The sequence below is a fragment of the Marmota monax genome, unplaced genomic scaffold, assembly GCF_021218885.2.
Source record: "Marmota monax isolate L192 unplaced genomic scaffold, Marmota_monax_Labrador192_F-V1.1 WCK01_AAM20220418_F8-fsc00084, whole genome shotgun sequence".
Classification (NCBI taxonomy): Eukaryota; Metazoa; Chordata; class Mammalia; order Rodentia; family Sciuridae; genus Marmota; species Marmota monax.
This window is the reverse complement of record NW_026694575.1, coordinates 4,371,333-4,395,123: the sequence shown is the minus strand read 5'-3', so window position 1 is coordinate 4,395,123 and position 23,791 is coordinate 4,371,333. Positions and strand designations below refer to the sequence as shown.

The window sequence follows — 23,791 nt, the reverse complement described above, 5'->3', positions numbered from 1 at the left end:
GTTCCTAAGGGGGAATCAGTTTCAATGTTTCTTTCCCGGGGCCGAGCCCCTTTCCTTCCTCGGTTCCTTCCCTCCAGCTCCTCTGCTGCCTCCTCCCTCCTGGCTCTGGGTCGCTCCAGCAAAGTTCCCAACTTAGTCGACATGACGCGCGGCGCAGCCAATGGGAGGCGGAGCTGGCATTTTGGGGGGGCAGGAGGGTGGGCCCCGCGTCTCGGGTGTCTGCCCTGCTCAGTGAATGAAGAGAGCGAACGCCGGCCAGCTCGACTGGCCGCCCCGTACCCCGGCCGCCGCCGCCGCCGCCGCACGCCGGAACCCATCCCCGAGCCAACCTCCCCAGGCGCCGTGCCCCACCGCGCTCACTCCAGCTCCCCGACCCAGCGCGCAGCCCGAGCGGCCGGCACGCGGGCCAAAGGACGTCCGGCACCTGGGCACTTGGAGCGATGCGCAGCGGGGCAGCTCTGGCCCCTCCAATGGAGCTGCTGCCGCCGCCGCCCGGCGCGCCCCGCTCCTCCCGCGCCCCGTGCGCCTGAGCGCCGCGCTCGCCCCTCCTCCGCGCCAACTCCACCGCCCGCTCCCAGACCGCCCGCGCTCCCCGCGCGCCTGCTCGCGCTCCCCGCGTCCTGCCCCGCCGAGGCAGCCTCCTTTGGGAGCGGGCCCCTGCGCACCATGGCCCCCGGGCGCTCAGGGGCCGGCGCCGCCGTGCGCGCCCGCCTGGCGCTGGCCCTGGCGCTGGCTAGCGTCCTGAGCTGGCCCCTAGCCGTCGCCTGCCCCACCAAGTGTACCTGCTCCGCCGCCAGCGTGGACTGCCACGGGCTGGGCCTCCGAGCGGTTCCCCGGGGCATTCCCCGCAACGCCGAGCGCCTGTGAGTACCCCGCCCCGCCCTGCACGTCCACCCACCTGGGTAACACAGAGGGGCCCTTGGGCGCTTGATCCTTCCTTTTCCCCTCTGCCGCGCTGGATGCAAGTCTGTTTTCCCTGACTCCTTAATCAGATGCCTCGTTCTCTGAGTTGGGGGACTGTGGCTTGGGGCAGGTGTGGAGAGAGAAGTCTCAAAGCCCCCGCGATGGGCAGAGAGCGATACATCTCCGGGAGTGAGGGCCCCAGAGGCAGGGCCCGCTGACAGCTTGCGAGAAGGACGCTGACACAAGGCGAGGGAAGGAGAGAACATTGCAGTCTGGAGATCTTGGGGTGGTGTAAGGGGTCCTTCGCTCGTTACAGAGCGGGGCTAAGGAGAAAGCTTTAGTGATGGGGCGTCAGGACGCGGAGACGTTGGAGAGGGCCCCAAGACTGTGACCGATTTGGAGACCAAAATGGGCCAGCTGCTCTCTGGCTGCCCTTGCAAGGAAAGTTGAGTGTGTATGAAGGTCTAACTTCTGAAGAACCAGACGGATTCAGAGTGGGTGATCGCAAAACCCGCCCTGTTGGAGTGCAGCCTCGGAGATGCCAAGTTGCAGCCCTGGTGAATTTTTTATGGCTAGGTTATAAATGCCTCCCCAAACGGGCTGGAGAATGGAAATGCTGACAGCCCTTTAAATGAGACTGAGCGCTATAATCTTACAAACCGCACTCAGCTTCGGATCCTGGGCTTGGCAGCTAGTGGAGAGGAGCTTGGAGAGGGGGGTGGATTGACCCTAGTTTTAACCCCAATTGTGCAACCAAATATTTACTTTTCATATGTCAACGTTTTGGAAACATTTATCATTTTGATCCTCAGACCAAATTCAAAACTTGGACTCCAGGGTGGGCTCCTCTTAGTCCACATTTGGGGTGGGGTGGGGAAGGAGGGAGAAATAGGAGGGAGTGGGAGTTGGCCTGGGAACCCAGCTGAGGAGTGGGTGAGGGTTTGCCCTAGAATGGCAGACTCCCTGGATGGCTGGCTCTTCCTCCCTTCTCCTCCACGTGTCTTAGGGATGGGCCATTGAGCTTTCCTCTGGCTCTTGACTGGGTTGGAAGGGACTGGAGATGGGATGAACTGCCCCAGAATGTTTACTCCTGTTAGTCACCTCCTATCACCCCACCTCCTTATCTCTTCCACTTTTTGTGTCACTCTGGGCAGAAACTCAATAGAAATTACTTTCTTGTTCCTACTGCTTTCCTTTGGCTTGAAATATTATTTTTCAAGTGCAAGGATTGTTCTGTTGGGTTGAAACATACAATCCTAGAGGGCTAGAGCTGAGTCTTCATTAACATTTAGAAAATCAGGCCTGGAAATGTGAAATGACTTGCCCAGGGAAACACAAGTTGGTGGCCATAAGAGGGTCAGAATCCAGGTTTATGCACCTTTGTTCAGATATTATAATAGACCATATCAATGAAAAACTCGTTTTAGTGGTATTTTTATGGCATGAGTTAGTGAAGTAATAACTATAGTTCACATTCAGGAGCACTTCTTCTGCCTCCATTTGCGTATGTGTATTATGTCCTTGAATCTCTACAAACAAACAGTGCTCTTAGTTGCACAGGTAGTGCTTATTACTCCATTTTACACTCTAGCCATCTTGTCGGTTATTCCAGGTTGCATAGCTAAAGTATTTTGAGTCCAAGCCTGTCTGGCTCCCGAGCCCGCAGCCCTTACCAGTCTGCTGACTCCTGGAACCTGGCTCCATTTAGGCCAAGATTTATCTGCACATACACAGTCCTGGGAGGGTCTAGGTTGGGCTTGCATCTTAGAAGAAGCTGCTGCCGCTGCTGCTTCCATATATCCTAAAAACACTCAGCTCATCCTGACATTCGCTGTCCCACTTGGGTTCTTGAGACTGCGCCTCCCCCATATTCATAATCATGTGGCATGTTTGGCAAACTGAGGAAAGTGGGCCCCTCTCCTTCTGGTGTGTAGGAAGTTTTCAGAATCTACAGGCATGGCACCACAGCTAGGGTGCCATTCAGCCACCTCTGCCAGGAGACCCAGGCAGCTCAGAGCAGGCCATCTGCTCCACAACTGGAGAAACAGTGAAGACAGAATCCTGGGCATTCCCAAGGGCCTGCTGCCACAGTTGGTCATTGACAGGCACTGGCAGAAAGTAGGAGCTGCTTGAAGATACCTGCATCTCATCTGGCTCAGTTCTGGTCACTGGTGACACTTTGGCTACTGTACAAGGGGGTAGTGGGGCTGCCAAGGCTGGTCTGTTATCTGGTCTTTTTCCTTCTTAGAATTGGGAGGCAGCCTTTAGGATCAAGCTGGATCAGTGTCAGCGCTTCAACAGCCCTTCACTCTCAACCCCATCTCAGTGAGCTCAGACACAGCGTTCCATTCTGCATACACTTGAGGGCTGTTTAATTCTAGCGCTATGCTGAGGACTTCTTCAGTGAGGACTTTCTCATTCATTCTTCCCTTCATTCATTCACCAAACATGTCTTGAGCTTCTACTGCATTCCAGTAACTGTCAGAAAACCACTGCATATACAGAAGGAAGCCAGCCCTGCAACTTAAAGAATGTAAGCAAAGGGTGGAGGAAGGAAACTTCCTTAGATGAGCCTTTTAAATTTCTCAGGGCTCATTTTGTCAGGGGTACCAATTTTGCCAGCACAGCCAGTGGATGCTCTGGACCTTCTGAAAATCCAGTGTGCTGATTTCAGATGTTGAAATTGTGCTTTCAAACAAAGAAGAGGCATTTCCTCATTCTCCATTCCTGCTGTCCTGCCTCCCAAAGAGCCTTTTATGAAGAGGTATGTGTGTGTGGTTGTTTCCCTGGATTCTTTTGGCTTTCAGAAACCTTGTGGTATGACATTAGGGAAAACCTGAGTGGGGTGAGTCTCCACTTGGACTTAGTTTTACACCTGGCATGGGGCCTGAGTGGTTCCTAGTTCAGCTGGTATTAGAGTTGGGGATCTGTGTTCCATAATGTTAGCGTATCACATGGAAAAGGAACTGTGTCTTTATAGACTACTGATGATTTTATTTTTCCTCCTCCATGAGGAGGTGACACCCACAAAAAAGCTAAATAAACAGAGTGGAGAATTCAGTGTCATTTGTTGTCTGTGCAGCAAAGACAGAGGCTCTGAGAGGGGAGGGAGAGTCCATGGCAGTGCCTAAAACAAAACATTTACCACGGAGCACAGAGCAAACAGATGTTGCGTTTACCCTTCTGAGTACAAACGGAGCCTACAGATGTAATTCTTATCCAACCACAATGTCAGCCTGGAAAAAGAGACCGCACATGAAAATGAGCTCTCACGCAGGGCCTCATCTCCCTATCCTGCCTCTGGGCAGAGGCCCAATTCTCACCTACGGCGAGGTGGTGGCCTCAGCAGTGGAGTTGGGGCAAGAGTGGACATCTTTGGTTTTTCGCTTGGCTCCAGAACATGCTGGAGACTGCTGTATTTAAATAAACATTTCCTGTTTGCGAAGGAGAACGGCGAGAGGCTGAAACGTGAGAATGTGGTAACTTAATTTTCTCCATCACTCCAGATGACGGGGAACTTTGCTGGTGGTTGGGTCCAATAAAAACCGACACCGTGTCATAGGCTTTCCCTCACTTGACCACAGAGGTCCCGAGGTCAAGTGGGAGACTTTCCAAGATGCTCAACAGCCAAGCCCTGTGTTCTGATACTTCCAGGCCTCAGGGCCAGCTCAGGGGACCAAGGACAAGCTGGTGAATCATGGAGCCTCTCTGGGTCAACTGTGATGTGGACTTTAGGGAAGCGCAGTGTTCTCCTAGATGGCTTACTGAGCAGCACATACACCTGCCTCCAGGGTGCTAGGCAATTTTTGGAAGAGATTGCTGCAACTCTCTGGGTTCTTTCAATGATTATTCCTTCTATCTTTCCCAAAATACCCCCTTTTATTGATTTCCTATGTCTGCCTTTCATTTTCCTGAAAGTAGAATTCCAGTTTAGTCTTACTGATTTTCCAGATATAATCCACCAGTGAGCTGTCAGAACCTTCTTCCTCAGTGCCTAGAACAATATCTAGCATTTAGTAAGTTTTCAACAAAAATGTGTTGAATGAAGGGCTTATAAGCCTTGAAAATACAAATATTTTATAGGTTTTAAAGGGAGAGGTGGGCAGTTACAGATTTGCATTTTAATGAATGGCTAAGGGTGACTTACTGGTAACCAATTACCTGAGATAGTAAGGTTATCTAAAATTTGGATTTCATGAACTAAAAAATCATTGCCTTACTAGCATGACCAAAGAAAGACTCCTACTGAGTGATGCTCTCTGCAGTCTGGTTGCCAGGAGTTGCTTAGCAACCTTGCAAAACTCCTACTGTGCACATGCCCATGAAAAAACACAGGCTATCTTGAACACTTAACCAGGAGACTTTCTAATCAGGGCTTTCTGAGCATCATCCTGTGCTCTCCTCAGGTTCCGATTGCTTCTCTTGTATTAATTGATATGTATTGGTAGGATCATTATTGAGTTTTGCTTTTGCAGATTATCTGAGTTTTCTATTACTGCTTTTTTTTTTTTTGCATTGCATTCTATTTCCATTGTTATTTTGTTTGTCTCCAGATCTGTTTGTTGTCACTGAGTTCTCTTCGCCCTCGAAATGAAAATGAAAGCAGCGTAGGACTGTGGGACCCTTTGCCTGGACTCTAAGAAGGGCCAGCGTTCAAAGCCCTGTGGAGGTAGTCTGGGCCTGGTCCCTGGAGGCAGCCTACTTTGGGTTTGAATTCCGGCTCTGTTGGCACACTCAGTGTGTTACTGCATTGCTCTGGATTGCAGTCTATTTAATCCCTTAGTGCCTCAGCTCCACACCTGTAATGCAGGGCAGATCAGCATGTAGGGGTGTTGTGGATGTAGCCTGAGGCAATCCAGGCAGAGCACTCTGCACGGTGCCTGCCACACTGTTGGCTTGTCATGGTCACTGTGATTGTTTATCCAACTCTGAAGCATGTATCAGAAACATTCCTATTTGGAAACATTAAAAGGTATTGTATATAGGAAACACTCAACCCAGTGCCTGGCACATAAGAGCATGCCACAAACTACTAGTGATAGTGGCCACGGTTGTTATTTCCGTTTGTTCCTCTCAGGCCCTGTCCAGCAGGATGGCTTGAGATGTCCACTCTAGAGTTTGCTCCAGATCCTGTGGAGGCAGGTTCCTCACCTGCATGTTGGCTGTGCCTGGCACCCTCTTGCCTAGTCTCCTTGTTCTCCCTCTCTCCTCTCAGGCCTGATCTGCAATTAAGCCCAGGTTGGCCTCCGTTCCATAAAAAGGGGATTACGGTTGAAGTGGTTTATATCTTTTCCATGGGTGTGCTGCTTTGTGGTCTATTTAAATAAGGAATGCATTTTATTTACTTATTTTTGGGTGGTGGATTTTCATGGGGAATTTTTGGCCCCAACTTTTTTCTTTCAATGATCATTCCTTCTATCTTTTCCCAAATACCTCCTTTTACTGATTTCCTATGTCTGCCTCCCTTACAGCTTTTACTTGAAACAGCTGTGTTTACTAGCATGCTCCACCCTCATTATGAAAGTGGTCTTAACCCTTTTTAGAATTGCTGAAAAGAAAGGAAAACAAGAGATGGGCCCAGTGGCAGCTCCAGAGGCAGCTCTGGACCACCGATGATCCTGAATGGGTGGATGCGGAGGGTACCCCTGCTGTGTGGCACACCATGCTGATTTCCTAAGACTCTCCCTCACTCAAGGCACCCCATCCTTGGGTTTAATCAGTTCCACCTGGGTGGGGAGCTCATACTAGGAGCCCTGTGCTATGTTCTGCACAGGATAGTGTTTTGTTACTGGATAGTGTTTTGTTACTGCTGGGCTACTGACAGGCTACAGTATCCCCTGCTCCTGAGGCCTTCAGTGTTGGAGTACTGTGTTAGATACAGTGATTCCTGGGAAAAACTGGCCAAGAAGTATAATTACAGGTCTTCAATCTCAAGGAGACGGTGGTGGGAAGAGGAATGATCTTTGTGGGTGAAAGTAAACAAGGCTCAAATCTTCATTCTGCCACCTGCAAGTTGGGTGACTTCAGTTTCCTCATTGTAAAATGGGAATAATAATAATGGCCCCTTCATAAGATGCTGAATTGGATTAACTCATGTGAACTTCCTGGGGTACTGGACATCTACCATAAATTTTCCTTTCATTATAATAATTCTCACGAACTGTACTCCTCCTTCCAGACCATGCTTAGTATGAAGCCTGATTTGGAAAAATATTGATTGCCAGATTCACAAGGGGTCCTCCTGCCCAAGTTCCAACCCTGTAAAGATTGGTTTTCCATCAGCGTAATAACGGGGAAACTGGCCAGAGTCCCTTGCTCAATTATGTCTAGTGATGAAGAACTCGATTCTTCCAACAGCAATTTATTTCATTTGTAAAAATAGTCCTTGTAAGAAAATTTCCTTGGTGTGGGGGCTGAATTTCTCTCCCATTGATTGTTGCTACACAGAGCAAATATCATCATTTTCCAAATGATAGGTTTTCAGAATTCTTATTGCTGCTGTTGTGTTTCTCAACACCCACTTACTGGAGTCTTTTCTTTCCTTCCATAAACTTTTATAATTACTTCAGCTATTCCGTATGTGTTAGAGTTTTTGGGGATAGGCCCTATCCCCCAGTCCCAGTTCTCTTCCTCGAAACAGGTTCCATCCAGTCTTTTATTGATTGATTAATTGATTTTTAATTTAACTTTTTTCTCCTGTGGTGCTAGGAGTGGAACTCGGGGCCTTGTGCATGCTAGCAAGTGCTTTACCACTGAGCTATATTTCCAGCTCTCCAGTCTTCTTTGATTTTGAAAGTTGAGTGTCCATCATCTAAAATTCCCAGAACCAGAGTATTTCTGATTTCAGATGGTTTTCGGATTTGGGAATATTTGCACATAGGTAGTGAAATATCTTGGGAATGGGCCCCAAGTCTAAACACAGAATCCATTCATGTTTCACATACACCTTATACACATAGCCTGAAGGTAATTTTATATAGCATCTTTGTGCATGAAACAAAGTTTTATTGTGTGGAATTTTCCACTTGTGGCATCATGTCCTGCTCAAAATGTTTCAGATTGAGAAGCATTTCAGATTTTGGATTTTCAGATTATGGATGCTCAGGGTGTATTCGTTAGAGGAGACCTTTTTCACCCTGAATGCCTTATTTGACTCCTCTTAGTACATTCTGAAGTGGCCTTTTCACTCTGAACAGCCGCAGCCCTGGGCTGGCTCATTCTGACTAGACCCAATTCCTGCCTCCTCGGCGACTCCCTGGTCTTTGCTGCTCTTATCTTACAATCCCCCTGAACCTGTGCAGTTGACTTTTTGAAGTCTATGTATAACACTTAGTATTTATCCTAATTAACTCTGGCAAATAATTTCAGGGACATTTCCTATTTTGATTCCTTCTCTAGCAAATGCCCCACCCCTTTCCCTGTCTCCCACTATTTATTTCCTCTGCAATTTTAGTGAACTTGCTCTATGGGATATTTCTTCAAGTTGCCAGTATAATTAACAGAGTCCTCTCTGTTTATTTTATTTTCCCCCCAAAAGTCTTCTTGGGTTGGGTATTGGTTTGTCCTGCCCCTTCTGACTGTAGTGGATAGGAATCTTGAGGACTCATTAGCATTTCTTTCCCTGAAGTTCTGTTGTTCATATTTTCTTTGGAGTAATTTCCAATTAATGATTTATTCTGCAGTTTGATGAATTTTCTCTAAACTCTTGGTTTCTCATGGAACATTCTCTACTGGTTCTCCTGAGAACTCCATTCATGCCTTCTGAGGGCTGTATCCAAGGACCTCCTTGCACTAAGCCCCAGCTCCTAAAGGTTCCCCTACCTCCCAGCATTGCTATGTTGGGGACCAGGCTTCTAGTCCCTCGACCTCTGGGGGACACACTCAAACCATATCCAATCCATAGCAACGGCTACCCCCTTCTCCAAAAAACAGTTCTGATGGACCTCTTTGGTATTTTTCCTCTTAAGCATCTTCTCAAGTTTTGATGGAGATGAGCTTCCTTTCTAGGTAAATGTCCCACTTACTTTCTCTTAGCCATGATCTCTGGCTCCTCCAGTCTGGCTTCAGGTCCTGTTAGAACAGGATGTACATGAAATTCGTCCTGGCAGGAGCAAAGTGTGACTTAACTTGTGGCCTTATCACTGCTTGTGTGGGCTCAGTCTTTTCTCTTGCTTGAAATACCAGACTGGGTTCCTGACCCCAGATTCATTCCCCACTTTGGCAGCAGTGTGTGTTGTGGTTCCTGAAAGTCTATCAGCATGTCTCACCACCCACCTTGTCTCCCTCCTGAGTTGTTTTGCACACCCCCAGCTCTAGTGGTGGACCTGCTTGCTCTTTGCTCCTCTGCTCTATAGAATGAGTACATTCCCCAACCCAGTCCTTCTTCTTAGTATGGAGTTCATGGTCCTCTGTTCATATGAAGGTTTTGACTTGACCATGGATTTGCACATGTGTTAGCCCTTGGCCCTTTTGTCCTGGCTTCTTGCCTTCTCCTGGAACTGATACCAAATATGGACCATTGCCATTGGAGCTCCAGTTCCCCAGACCAGATTTCAGGAGATCTTCATGGCTTGGACCTTCATTAGAGACTAATGATATACAACTACCTCATGGATCTGTCCTGAAAAAACCCTTAGACTTCATCTTCATGGCCATCCAAAGCCTTTGATCATGTTCACAGAGTATATTGGGGTGCTGCAATATTAGAATCTCTAAGTGATGAATTCCTTAGACATTCTTCTCAGCTCTTTATCCAAACCAAGAATAGAGCAGATTATTCTGTCACAGAAAAGCACAGCAGTGAGGATTTCACTGAAGAGCAGTCCTGCTCAGAAATATGTTGCACAAGTTTCTGACATTCTTTTTTCTCCTCTCCATGTCTGCCCAGTTCGAGAATGCAGGTAGAAAGTGTCCTGCATATGGTTTTTCCACACAATGGTTAGTGAGAGGCCAGGGGGAGTACAGTTGAGGATGCAGCATTAAATGAATAAAGACACCCAGGCTGAGTGTTGGTGTCCATCATTTTCTAAGTGCAGGACCCATATGTGCCTTACACATCTCCACCACCTCATTGGTAACCTTTGGAATGGGAGGAATAACACTTATCTCATGGGGTTGATGCAAGGTTGAACTGAAATCAGATATCCCCAAGCATCTCTTAAGTTCAGTGTTATGTGAGTATGTGAAGGAGTCTACCTACATATCTGACCAGAACCACTGAATCCTGTATCTTCAAAATGATCAAGGTATATTTTAGAGTCTTTCATTCATAGATAAGTGAGGAAACTTAGGGATCTTAATAACCTTCCTCAGATCACCCATGTCTTCCAACTCTGGTCTTGGTTAAGTTTTTTCACTTAACCAAACGCATCTTTTACAAATGCAACTGTAGCCTCTCACCAGCCATGTAGAAATCCAAGCAGGTAGGACACAGAGGACTGTTTACCTCACTGGGTGATTAATAAGTGCAATGGGTGAGATTATAGGACCAAACAGGGAGTACACGAAGAATGGAGTCATTTCTAGGAGCCTCTGGTTGAGTGTCTGCTATGATGAATAAAGCCCACGATGTTCTGGTTATGTCTTTATAACCAGAACAGTTCAAAACCACACAAAAATCAGCTAGGACCATCCCTTTTCATCAAATGGCTGCCAAAGCAAGTTACCAGGCTAGGCTCGTGGGGAGATTGATGGGTAGGGGAGGTGCTGGGACAGCGAAGGGTGAACCCTGAGCCTTCAGGAATCGCTGGCGAATGCAAGTGGCACTCATCCCTCTTGGTGTGGACAAATATGTAGAAAAAGTCACACATCATAAAAAACAGTACAAGTGGAATTAGAAAAAACTCATGGGGAAAATATTAATCTGAGAACAATTGTATCCAAGAAAGCTCTCAGGAATGCCTCCGCAGCTTGCTGGCAAACAACGCACGTTCTGCATTTTATTAGAGTCCTGACTGCATAGAACACTGACCTTATTTGAGAGGCATTTCATAAACACTGACACAGGGCGCAGCCCCGTTTGAGGCCACAAGGAGACACGGGGCCTCCTTTAGGAAGCCAGCGTGCCCTCCCCTTTTGGGTCACAGCTGATCCTCGAGCTGGACCTTGTTCTCTTGGCCTGCTGATTCCATTAGGGTCCTCTCTTGGGTTGAACTAAACAGGAAGGAATTTTCCCTGGGGAAACAAGGGAGTGGGCTTTGGGATGAAATTTGTCCTTTGGGCAGTTTTGCCTAAGAGCCTGGTAGGCCAGGGGGAGACTTGGCTCCAAGGCAAGGACTGGAGAACCTTCACGTAGCCCAGGGAATTTCTCTTAGGAGATCTCAACTGGTGCCCAGACCCTAGCATGAGAGTGTGTCAGATGGTGGTTCTTGGACACCTGGTCCTGGAGGGCGGAAGGCCAGTGGCTTGTAATCGCCATGGGAGGTGTATCCACTCTATTTTTCCTGCTGGTCAGATATGTAGGTGGACTCCTTCACATACTCACAGGAGATGTATCCACTCTATTTTCCCTCCCCATCTGCTGCCAGCTTATGAGTTCTAAATTGCTGCCACGGAACTGGGTCTGCTCCTCCCTGTCTTGTCTCCTTCCCGCTTCAAAATATTTTCGGGCCTTTGGGTAGCCCTGGGATCATCTGGTCCACTCCTACCTACTGACCTCAGCTCACCTCCAAGGAGAGATGTCCTGGAGAGGAGCCAGGAGGATCTGCAGCTTCCTGTCTCCCTAGATTTGTTTTCATGAGAAGGTTCCTGGCTTCCATATCAAAATTTGGGCTTTAGTCAAGATCACTCAGGAAGCCTCTTTTCATCTGGGAAGCCAGGGAGACAGAAGAAAGACCAAATCTAGTATAGAAAGAGGTGGTAATGCAGAACCAGGCAGAGAAGCACCAGATGGGTGACTTGGGGTCACAGATCATGTTCTAAGGGCTCTCAGCACCAAAGCTCTAGCTCCTTTAGGGTCCAGAGAAGGAAGATCCCACATGAGGAACAAAGTGAGAAGCAGTGGGAACCAGGACTGGAGCAGGAATCCAAACAGGAGGCCAGTTGCTTCATGGGAGCCTTTACTGATTCTAGCTCCCCGTTCCACCCCCTCCTAATTACTTCATACCACAAGATGGTAACCAATCTGCTCTGTTTACTTGGTTGAGGCATACATTTTAATACTTTCTGAAATGTTTCCCATAAGCTCCCCCCTGCCATGTGCCCTCCTTGTACAGTCTAGAAATGCTGCAGAGACCTAACTCTCTGGGTTCTTTCCCGACTCGAGCAGCATGCTGATGGAGTCACAGTCAGCCAGGAAGCTCTCTCTCCTCCCATCTTTAAAACAAGAAACATCTCTTTCCAAGAGGACCGAGCTACAGTTTTCTTTGTGTGTTGCTAACGAACAAAGAGGCCTTCGTTGCAAAACAGCATTTCACAAGCAGAGCAGGGTGATAGCACCTCTTGCCAGATGTGACTGTGTGTAGTTGTGTGGGGGGAAGCAGCTTTGTCAAGAGGAGGGCTGAAGGAGGCAGCTCTGGGAATTTTTAGCAACGGCAGGCAGCGTGGTGGAGTGGAAAGAATGCTTGCCTGGGAATTGGGCTACCTGGCTATGCCTCTGACTCACTGTGTGACCTTGGACAAGTCACTTGACCTCTCAGGGCCTCAGTTTCCTCATATTTAAAAGTGATGATGGAAGTCAACTGGATGATGTCCAAGGACCCTTTCAGCCCTATGCATCTTCGCTTCTGGGGACTGAGGTTTGGGGTTTAGACCTGAGCCAACATCCAGCTAACCCAAGGGACTTCCTAGAAGAAGAGAGAGGGGCCAGGACAGCTGCTTCAGGGAGTGGCTAGTCCTTGATTAAGGCTCAAATAATTAGCTCAGCTTCACAGTAAGCCTTCTGAAATTAAGAAAGAAAAAGATGTTTAGTTTCAAAAATAGCAGTCAGTGTTTCTTGAAACTGATTGGTTTGGGGTTTGTAGAATTTACACAAAGGCATAATTTTCTTTCCTCTGTAGCACAGTGGAAAGTGTTGGCTTGGGGTTGGCATGGCCTGGATTTGAATGCTCTTGGTAGCCAAGTAACCCTGACATGCTCCTGCACAGTGACCTGTTCCCCGGGTTGTGGGAGGATCAGATGAAGCACTGATGCCAGCCTAGAGGACCATGTCTGGCATGAGATAACCCTTCAGAGTCATTATTTTACCTTGTGCTGCTTACAAATCACCTCAAAATTTAGTATTGGAAAGCAATAAGCATTATGTTGTCCTCAGTGATTCTCTGAGCTAGGGGGGTGACTGTTGCTCAGTAGGGCTGGCTTGTCTCTGCTTCATGATAGCTTAAGTTCAGCTCAGGGTCTGGAATGACCAGGGAGACTTGAAGGCTGGGTTCTATCATTCACACAGGCTGTTAGCGCAACATGGATGGCATTGAGACTCTGATGGCTGGAAGGCTGAGATGGCTGGAGGTATTGACCAGAGTGCCCCTGCAGATGACCTGTCTGGGTGGCTTGAGCTTCCTCACAACATAGCACTTCCAAGCAATCTCACTTTTTACTTGGAGGCTCAGGACCTCAAGAAGTGTGCAGTGATGACTCAGGACAATTCACAGTGTGCTCAGCTTCTTATAAATTAGCCTTAGAATATAGATTCAAGAGGGGCCCAGCTCTCCAGGAAAAAAAGTCTTTCCACAGCAGCCATTTCATGACTATGTTTTAAAAACTAATTGTCTGTGTTATTTTCTGTACCTTAGAATCTAATTTCTTAACTAGATTGGAAGTTTCTTGAGGGCATGAACTGTGCATTTCTACACAGAAGCTTTGTACAATGCTGGCAGACATAAGATGAAGTCAACACTTTTTTAAAAATCAAATTTAGTCTCCCAGGCAACAGGTTTAATGGAAAGACCCCAAACTTTAGCACCAAAGATATCTGGATTCAAAAATCTGAATTAAAAATGTGCCCTTCATTAAATTACTTGTTTTTCTTATCTAAAAAAATACTTCTGGAGACAGTAATATCTAATAAAAGAATTAAGGATAACAGATGCGAAATACTCAACACACAGTTGATGCTTTAACTAAATTTGGGATACTGGAAACCTGTGGAATTGTGGCAAATGCACAGATGCTTAAGTCAGACATATCTGATTTCACATGCCATTGCTTCTGGCATGGCTGTGGATAGGTCCCCTCATTTCTTTGAGTTTTGGGATCTTCAACTGTAAAATGGGTATCAGAGTAAGTACCTCTCAGGGTTACTATGAACATGAGGAATATGTCATGTAAGTCTTCTAGCTCAGAACTTGACTTGTCAGAGGAACTTACTACCTGTAAATTGAAGAGTGACAATTAATTGTTGTTCTTTAGTTTGTATTTTGATTTGTCCATGGATTTATACATTGAAAAACTATTTTTGTAATGCTAATAACTTACAGTGATCCCATTGCTCAGGACCCTGAATGATGGGATCTGTGGATGCCCAAATCTGGAAGATCCCTTGTGGGGTAGAGAATAGCGTCTTGTGAAGGAGGGTGACTTCCAGGCAAGCCCAGGACAGTGCTGTATTTTAACACACCTGCATTTTGACTCTTGGCCCCAGAATACCCCTGGCTTCTGCCAGTATTACTTACCCACTTTGGTCAGAGATGCACATGTCTCTTTACTGAACATGTAAAGTTCCTGTTCCTTACTACTGCCTCATGAGGGAAAGTATGGCAGCTCTCATTTTGGTTTTGTTTTTTATGGTGACTTTATTTATTTATTTATTGGCATTATTTCCTTCCCTCACATCTGGCAAAATGTACCAGCTTGTCTGTTTGATGATAAGTCAGGACACTGGGTTTAACTTTTCTAGGTAGTCCCTGGGACTTATGCCACCTGTGTTGAGAGGCATTGTCTGGGAACGCCTCCATTTCTTTCATAAAATTGTCCAAGAGCCCCAATCTAAATTTCCTTTATTTTCTTGAATCTAGATAATCTGATAAAAGATTTTGACCTCATCCTTAGAAAAATGCACAAGCACGGTATTTTGCAAATGGCTTTGAGGCCATTATGGCCACTTCCCCAGGTGGTGTATTTCTACTGAGTGACCTTGTCTGTCTCAGTGATTCTGATTGCATGGGCTTCTGGGGTTTTGTGAGTACTTCTTGGGGATCATCAGGTACCTGTGAAACTGCTTTGAGTCTTCCATTTTTTAAGTTCCTCCGTCTCCTCCCTGTAGAAGAAGTGTGCTGTCTGGGATGGATTCTTTCCTTCTCTCTTCCTAGCAGCCGTCCTTCCTAGGTGATGGGAATGCCACCTTCTGTGTCCGTAGGATACATTCCCCAGGGTCTGTGAGCAAAGGTCTCACTCCTTCCTAGTTAAGAGGAAAATGAACCTTCTAAGGGCACCCAGCTGGAGAATGGGAAACCTGCCATTAGAATGGAAGCATCCCATTGACCTGATGTGGGAGCTAATGACCCATGTCATGTCAATGGGATGCTTCCATTCTAAGCTGGAATCTTGACCAGCAGAACAAAGGGAGGGGACACAGAGGCTTTCCATTTCACCTGTGCACTTGCACGAGTACCAGACCAGGCTGCCTTCCTGTTTCCCAGACCCATTCTAAAGGTTCCCATTAAGTCAAAAGTCATCATGATAATTCCTTTAAAAAAAAAAATATATATATATATATATATTTTTTAAAGGAATTATCATGATATTATATATATATATATATATATATATATATATATATATATATATTTTTGGTTATAGATAGACACCCAGTATCTTTATTTTTATGTGGTGCTGAGGATTGAACCCGGTTCCTCACACATGTAGGGCAATCGATTTACCATCAAGCTACAGCCCCAAGATTATTCCTTTTGACTCAGGTTCACAAACTTGTAACTAAATAACTATGTGAGAAAGCAATGGATAACACACTGCTGGGGAGAAGGTGGCACAATGAGAGAGATTATGCATGGTATTGGGGAAAGCAGACCTGGCGTTGAGTCGCAGGTTTGTCATTGTCCAGCTGGGTGCCCTTAGGAGGTTCATTTTCCCTTAGGATGTCAACATCGTAAGAATAATGAGTCCTGAAACCCTGGTTCTCAGACCTACCTGCACATTGGAATCACCTGGGGAGAAATAAAATCACCGATGCCTAGGTCTTGTCCCCAGAGAGGCTGATATAACAATTCTGGGGTGCTTTTTTGACATTGGGATTTTATAAAGCTCACAGGTATTTCTGATATGTGCATTGTTTGAGAAAATTAACCTAAAGAAATTCTCCAAATTCTAGGGAGGAATAAATGAGATATGTGAAATAGCCAAATGTAAGGATTGATAAATGTCACTCTTTTTTTTTCCTTTCTTAAGGTAAACAACAATCATTTGCTTTTGCTGCTAGCACAATTTTCTTTGTTCTGAGTAGTCATAGCAATGCATGAAAACCACAGTACAATACAACCTTGCTTATTTATCCTATTTGAGGTGAAGGCCAATCACAAATGTAGCCGGAATTATAGAACATACAAAAATGTGATTATTTTCACATCCATGGAATAACTAGGGCGAGTTCAACAACGCCTGTTGAGAACATTCTATGGAGTAACTGCTGTAATGGATAGACAAAATTGATTTATAATTACCATGGCAACAGCAAAATGGAAGGACGACTTCCTAAGGGACAAGGACGACTTCCTAAGGGACAAGGACCAGGACCCAGGAAGATTCTTTCCCACATCTGCCCTGCAGCTTGTTTAGTGACCATGGCTCCAGCAGTTTATCTCACAAGTTCATGGTTTCCCGAGATCCCATTGTCTAATTTGTGCACCCTTAATGGTTTCTTTAAGGAAGTACATTGATGTGGCAGTTGTTAAGAGAATCATGAAAAGATGCTGTAGGAGGTGGAATGAAAGCAGATCCTTGAGCCTCACAGAGGAGAGAACTAAGACACTGGTTCTCCCGCCTGTGGCTTCTCCCACATGCTATGAAGCCTAACCAGACCTCCATTTCCATAAATTTCTCCCATGAGAGGACACAAGGGGACGCCTCCATCTAGCCTGGGGCTTCTCTGCCTCAGTGCCGCAGACATTTTTGGTGGGATTTGTTGTTGTTGGGAGATGTCTTTTTCATTAGTTATTTAGCAACATCTCTAACCTCTACCCAGTAGATTCTAATAGCACCCCTACTTTGTAACCACTCTTAGTGTTAGTGTTAGGGTTTCCAGATGTTGCCATATCTCCCCTGGGGACAAAATCACCTTCAGTTGAAAACCACTCTCTGCCTCAATCTCAGTGAGGTATGTTGACATTAATAGACCAGCAAACTTTGTGTGTACACAGTGGTTAATCTCTGTGGTGCCCTCAGAGATTTTCATAGATGTCCACAAACCTGACAGCTATTGATAATCCTTACACTCATTGTTAGAGCTGTGGTTTCTGAATTATAGAGAAGTTGATGGTAATAATAATAATAATAATAATAACCACAGCTACCATTTATTGAGTGTTTATTATGTGTTATGCACACAGCTAAGTGCTTTATATATTACATTGTCTCAGTTAATATTTACATTGACAGAGTTTGGAAATCAGGGGTCAGTTGGCCAAATCCAGCCCCTTGGAGTATTGTGCTTGGCTCAAATGGCATAGGCTCACATAATTTTTTTTAAATGTTAATTTCATGCCAATATTTTAAGATCCGGTGAATACATATGTAGATCTATTTCTGGCTTTTTTTTTTAAGTTGGAAGTCTGGCTATCCGCGGTCTGCTTGGCTCCATGACTGTAATTGACTGGATTTTATGTGAGGCATGGTTCATTTTACCACAGTCCCCCCTACTCCCTATGGTACCTCCAACTCTAGACTAAGTTGGCTGCCATTTGACACCATGATGTTTTTCTTTGTTCATACCAACTTTACTCCTTTATAGCCTCTGTTCGTCTCCTCTAAGCTGTTGTATCTGTGGCTTTGGCCTTACAACATGCTGTAGAATATGTACTGTTCTCATTTTAAAGATGAGAAAACTGAGGCTTAAGAAAAGGAAAACCCAGGCCAAAATCACACAGCAAATGATGGGCAGAGTTGGGAGTGGAACCCAGCTTCCTACCTTGACTCCTGCCTGCCTGGCAGCAGAGTCGCTGCTGGTAGAGGTCATCTTTCTGCAACAGGAAATGCTCTAGATGGATCCCCAGCATCCTAGGGTTTCCTTGGAGAATCATATCACAGTGTCCCTTTTGCTCACCAGGAAACCCACATGTCACCAGGATGGGAAGAGTATCTTCTGAGCGTAGGTCCCCACGCCACATTTTCTATGTCTATGCTGCTTTTGGGCTGCATCCAAGGGCTGCTCACACACTCCCACATAGCTGAGGGGCCAGCTGGTGTGTGTGCTTCTGCCTGAGACGAGTCCGCTTGCCTGTGGGGAGGATGTGATTGCTTTAGGAAATTAAGTGGGAGTGATTAATTAGGAAATGTACTGAGGACTCTGGAAAGAAATAGCAGAAATGAAAAAAAAAATTGGAACCCTAAATAAAGAATGCTTTTGGCCACATGGATGAAGAGACTGCTCCATGGGACAGAAAACATTTGATCCTGGTATCTCTGATGCTGCTGCCTTGGTCAGCATCCTCTGGCATGATGAAGCTAGAAGGACCCATAAGCCCGCTAACCCAGCCTCTTTTATTGAAAGCTAAACGAAGACCCACGGAGACCTCCAGGAGGGGCTGGGCAGGCTACAAGGAGCAGGAGGAGTTAGGGCTGAGAAAGAGCGGAGGGTCAATTCTTGATGGGTGGCTAGATGCATATTCCTGGGTGGATCTCTGAGTCTCAGGATTCTTCCTGTGGAAGGAAGGTAGCATTGGCTGTTGCCAGGGATTGCTTAAGGAATTGATGAACAAAAGCAGGCCTGATGACTGTTAATAAGGAATACTCACCAGTCACTCCTCTAGAACCTCATTGGTATTTTCTTAATTCTTACAACCATCCCAGGAGGATGGTACTACATTATTAATTCAAAGTGGCAGAGCCACTTTGTCCATGCAGTTTGACTCAAGAATCCATGTTCCCAACCTCAAAGCATTCTGCCTCTTACTCATATTACATAATTTATAGATAACATTATATAATTGATGCATAAAATATGGCACTTATGTGTGTTCCAATTTGTATGTAATTTATTCACTATGAGGTAATTTATATAATATGTTATATTAGGTTGAGCCCTAAGGAATTAGTATTTTTGTCACTAGAACAGGCTGAGCAGTAGTGATTTTCGTGGAGTTCATCATAGTGTAGGTTAGGCAACCCAATCTGAAAATCTAAACTCAAAATGTTTCAAAATCTAAAACGTTTTGAGCACTGATATGATGCCCCAAGTGGAAAATTCCACACCAAACCTCATGCCAAGGTCACAGTCTAAATACAGGTGCACTAGAAATCTCATATAAAATTATCTTCAGGCTCTGTATATAAGGTACACATGAAACATACATGAATTTTGTGTTTGGACGTGGGTCACATCCCCAAGGTACCTCATTTTGCATATGCAAATATTGCAACATCTGAAAAAGTTATGAAAGTCTATATATTTTGGGTCCCAAACATTTTGAATAAGGAATACTCAACCTGTGCATAATACATGAACCACAGAAATTTTTCTTTCTCTTGCCCTTTGTGTGTGTGTGTGCATGTGTATGTGTATATATACATATATAAAATATTGAGCACATTTCTAATTCTGAGCCTCAGTTTCCTCCTCTGTCAACTAGGGCCCAATGTACGTGCTGCCATGCCACACCAAGGAGATAGCGTGTGGAGAAGACACCTGGCAAAGGGTTCAGGAAATAGGCTGTCTTACTCATTCACAGCCCCTCTACCCCACACACCTGCAGAGGCCTGCTGTGTGATCTTCTTCATTCACTGCCCCCAGCTTGGCTTTTAGTTTGAGAGTCTCCAGGTCCAATAAAACTTTTTAGTTACATCCAGGTGTAGTCTTGGGCCTGGGAGCTATTTTTTGTTCCAAGAGACTTTGATATTTTCAGTATGCTTCAGTTTAATCCAAAGCTTCCTGTCAGGCAAGGTGAAGGTACTGCCTTTCACATACATGAGAGCTGCAGTGTGCTGGCTTGGGAAGCTACCTGCCCACCTCAGAGTTCCTTCCTTCTGTATTCGGGATCCTCAAGGTACAGCCCTCTGGTGTTCTTACTGTAATCTTGGCCTAATCACCAGTCTTCTCTTTGCAAACTCTATCCAATTGCAGTCCCATCTGTGGGTTTTGGTGCAATGGAAGTTCTTTCTGAACCCTTGGAGAATATATTCTGGGGCTTTGTAAGTCAGCCCTGCAGGGATGGTTCTGCTTCTCCCCCATCCCTGGCCAGAATGAGCTCGGGAAGAATGGCTGCTCAAATGGAGAAGAAACAGGCTAAGTGTCTCTCAGCCCAAATGCTGGCTGTGCATTTGGATGGATATTCCCAGTTCTTCCTGTAGGATAATTAACAAAGCTAAGCAATGAGCCCGCCAGTTCCCAGGGGTCCTGAGGTCAGGGGAATTAGTGGAAGGAAGAGTTTTGTTTGGGTCTGGTGTTAATACTGGACCTCCTTAGTAACAACCAGAGCTAACTTTTATTGAGACCTTACACTGTGCCAGGTACCATGCTAAGTGTTTTTATTGTTCCATTTGAATGCTTGCAAGAATAGGATTGGTTCCAAGTAGAGGCACAGAGAGATAAATAGGACACATACATGGCGAGGCTTCAAGTTGTAACCCAAGCCAGTCTGTTTAATCTACCACTTTGTCTTTTAACCCTGACCCTCTACAGTTTTGAGGTGCTACCAAGTAAGCTCCCTGGATGCTACAGCAGCAGGTCTTACTGATTTCCAAGCATGCAAACAATGCAGACAGATGGTGCCAACGCTTCCTGAATGAAAGCTCTCCTCCCTTGAGATTTGTGATCTCACTTGCCACCTGGGTCTCTTGTGGAGCTGAGCTTCCTTGTGCACGTTCCAAATTTCATCAGCAAGAGAGTCAGGGAAACGCTGGGCTGGACATCAAATCAAGGAAGTAATGCAATATTGTAAAGAGGAGAGCTTGTCCATACACTCATTCATTTGATGAAGCTGTATTCAGTGCACCTATGTACCTATGTTCTTGCCAATTTGCTCTTAGAAAAAAAAATAACCTCATCTCACCTGCTATGTAACTATAATAAAAATCAAAGCAAAACAAACGAAACCAAAAACAGCAAAAACAAACCCCAGAAAAGGATAAGTGTTACATGAGGATATGGAGAAATTGGAATTCGGGTGCATTACTGGTAGGAATGGAAAACAGTGCAGCTATTGTGGAAAGCAGTGTGGCAGAACCTCCAAAAGGTAAACAGAATTACCCTATCATCCCACAAGTCCACCCAAAGCATATGCCCCAAAGAATTGAAAGCAGGGACTCAGACAGACAGTTGTACACCGGTGTTCATCGCAGCATTACTTACAATAGCCAAAGATGGAAACAACCCAAGCGCCCTCAATAGGATAAATGATAAACAGGATGTGGTATGTCCATACAATGGAATATTATTCAACCTTCAGAAGGAATGCAGTTTTGACATATACTACAACATGGATGAACATTGAAAGCATTATATGAAGTGAAAAGGATCAAACAAAAGAACAAATGTTATGTGATTCTACATATCATTATGAAATATTCATGATAAATTCCTAGAAGTAGGTTAGATGGTATCAGGAACTGGGGGAGTTAGTGCTTAATGGGTACAGAGTTTCCATTTGGGAAAATAAGAAAACTTGGGGACTGGAAGGCAGGGACGACTGAACAGCATTGTGAACGTGCTTAATGCTACTGAATAGTGCACTTAGAGTAGTTAAAATGGCCATTTATGTTCTATATACTTTACCATAATTTCAAAAAATCCCTTCACAGGAGAAACAAAGGTCTGCTTTGTGAAGGAAGAAAACACTGTAGAAATCCCTTTCTTTTAGCTCAGCACTCAGGCCTTCTGCCTAAATGGGGCTTGGCCTATAGTAGATGCACGTTTCTTTTTTTTGCTGAGCCAAACTGGGAACACAATAATTCTATTTGTAGTTGAAAATGGCAGCGAGGCGGTTGAGTGTAAATCTTACTACCATGGCAACTGTGGAACACAAAGATGATAAAAATGAGGATGCAGGAGTATTTTTGGCAGGCGGGGTCAGCTAGAGGTAACACATCTCTTTGCAGGTAAATGCAGGATTGGAAGGAGAGGGAATTGTTAACAGTTATCATAAAAATTCAGAACCCCAACTAGGATGTGTCCCTCTTTGTTCCAGTTGAGGGCATCCAGGCAGCTCTTTGGACCAATTGAGCTAAAAGGGGTTGAGGATAAACTCCAAGTTCATAATGGACTTCAGGCACCTTTGTTAAAAGCTCTCAAGGGAAGACAGGAGGCCAACCACACTTCTGGCCACTCACAATACAGTTCAGATCTTCAGGAAGACACCTTGGGGGGCTGCAGATCTCCTGGGCCATTCACAGAGTCATGGCTGGCATCTGGGAGGAAGAAGAATGACCACAATTTGGCCTTTAAGAATATAGGCCCAGGAGGAGATGAAGGAGCCTGGTCTTGCTGTGCTGTTTCATGGGCAGAATGCCTCTTTTAGAAGAAGAAAATGGTTTCTAAAAACTGCTGTGAATTCTGTGCCACCTTCGATTGTTCCCTCTCTGTGCTTAGGTTTCGATCAGTCTTTTAGGTTGGGAAGGAGACTTTGTCCTACTTGGCCCCTGACATCGGCATACCCAACTGTGCACAGAGATGCTCTCAGTCATTGGCAAGGGAGAGCAGTTTCAGAATCCAAGAGCCTTCAGGGCCTCCTATCCTGTCCCCAGTCTCTTCCAGACTTAATTCTGAGCTACTTCCCCTTCCAATGCTTTCTGTGACACGGTGACGCTGTGGAGGAACCTGTCCCTCTTGCACGTGGCTGGGTGTCCCCCTTTTGGAAAAGTCTCTGGGCAGCCTCTGAAGGAAGGCTGTGCAATTTTATGGCAGTAAAAAGACCATGGGTTTGAGAATCAGGACTGTGTTTGAATCTGCTTTTGACACTGATAGTTAGATAGCAGGGGAGTTGCTAAACCTCAGTTGCCTCATCTGTAGAATGAGTGTGATGATAACTGTGTTCCAGGGTCTGTGTATGAACACCTGTTCAGGAGAAGTGCTGACAGCCAACCTGCCTGAAGTGGCTGTCCAGTGCTCCAGAGTTACTACTATTAGGAAGACACCAATCAACCATTCTGTGTTAATTTGGTCTGGCATTTAAATGCACTGGCACTGGGCAGCTTGTAAAACCCCAGCCAGGTATAATTTAGCATTGATAGAGGTAGCACTCAGCTGCACACCATGATATAAGAAGGTGGAATTTATAGATCACCCCTTTAATTTATAGCTTTAAGCTAATTGGTTTGCATACAAAACCCTATAATGTTGGTATTATTGTGCCCATTTTCCAGGAGAAAATAAAAACTGAGGCTTAATGGGATTAAATAGTTCATCCACAACCAACTGACTGATGAGTATTTGATCCTAGACGGTCTGACTCCAGAGCCCAGGTGCATAACTACCGAACTGGTAGTTCAGCTTGTACATTGGGTCAGGAAGATGGCAGGCTTGAGATGGGAGACTGTGTGGGGAATAGTGAGTCCTCAGAGCCCTTGTCCTATCTTAAACATCTTCCCGGGAACTGAAGGATGTCGTGTTTCCAGGCTTGCTGAGTTGAGTGTCTGGTCGAGCCTGTACTAATGAGTTCCTGCGTCCTTCATTCGTTCTGTTCACGTTTACTTGCTGAGCAGCTCCCCTGCACCAGGCCTGCAGGTGTTGGGATGGTTTATCGAGTGCTGACTAGGCCCAGGCAGTTCAGGAGTGAATTTACACATTTTC

The 23,791-nt window shown here is 45.6% G+C and overlaps 1 protein-coding gene across 1 annotated transcript in view; it reads left to right on the top strand.

Moving 5' to 3' along the window:
- The first annotated feature begins 243 nt into the window (after positions 1-243).
- Positions 244-23,791, top strand: part of Slit3 (slit guidance ligand 3) — a 579,279-nt gene continuing 555,731 nt past the window's right edge. The window contains exon 1 of the mRNA XM_046421334.2: positions 244-863. Coding sequence (XP_046277290.1) covers positions 667-863 — 197 coding nt within the window. The 5' untranslated portion in view covers positions 244-666. The remainder of the gene's footprint in view (positions 864-23,791) is intronic.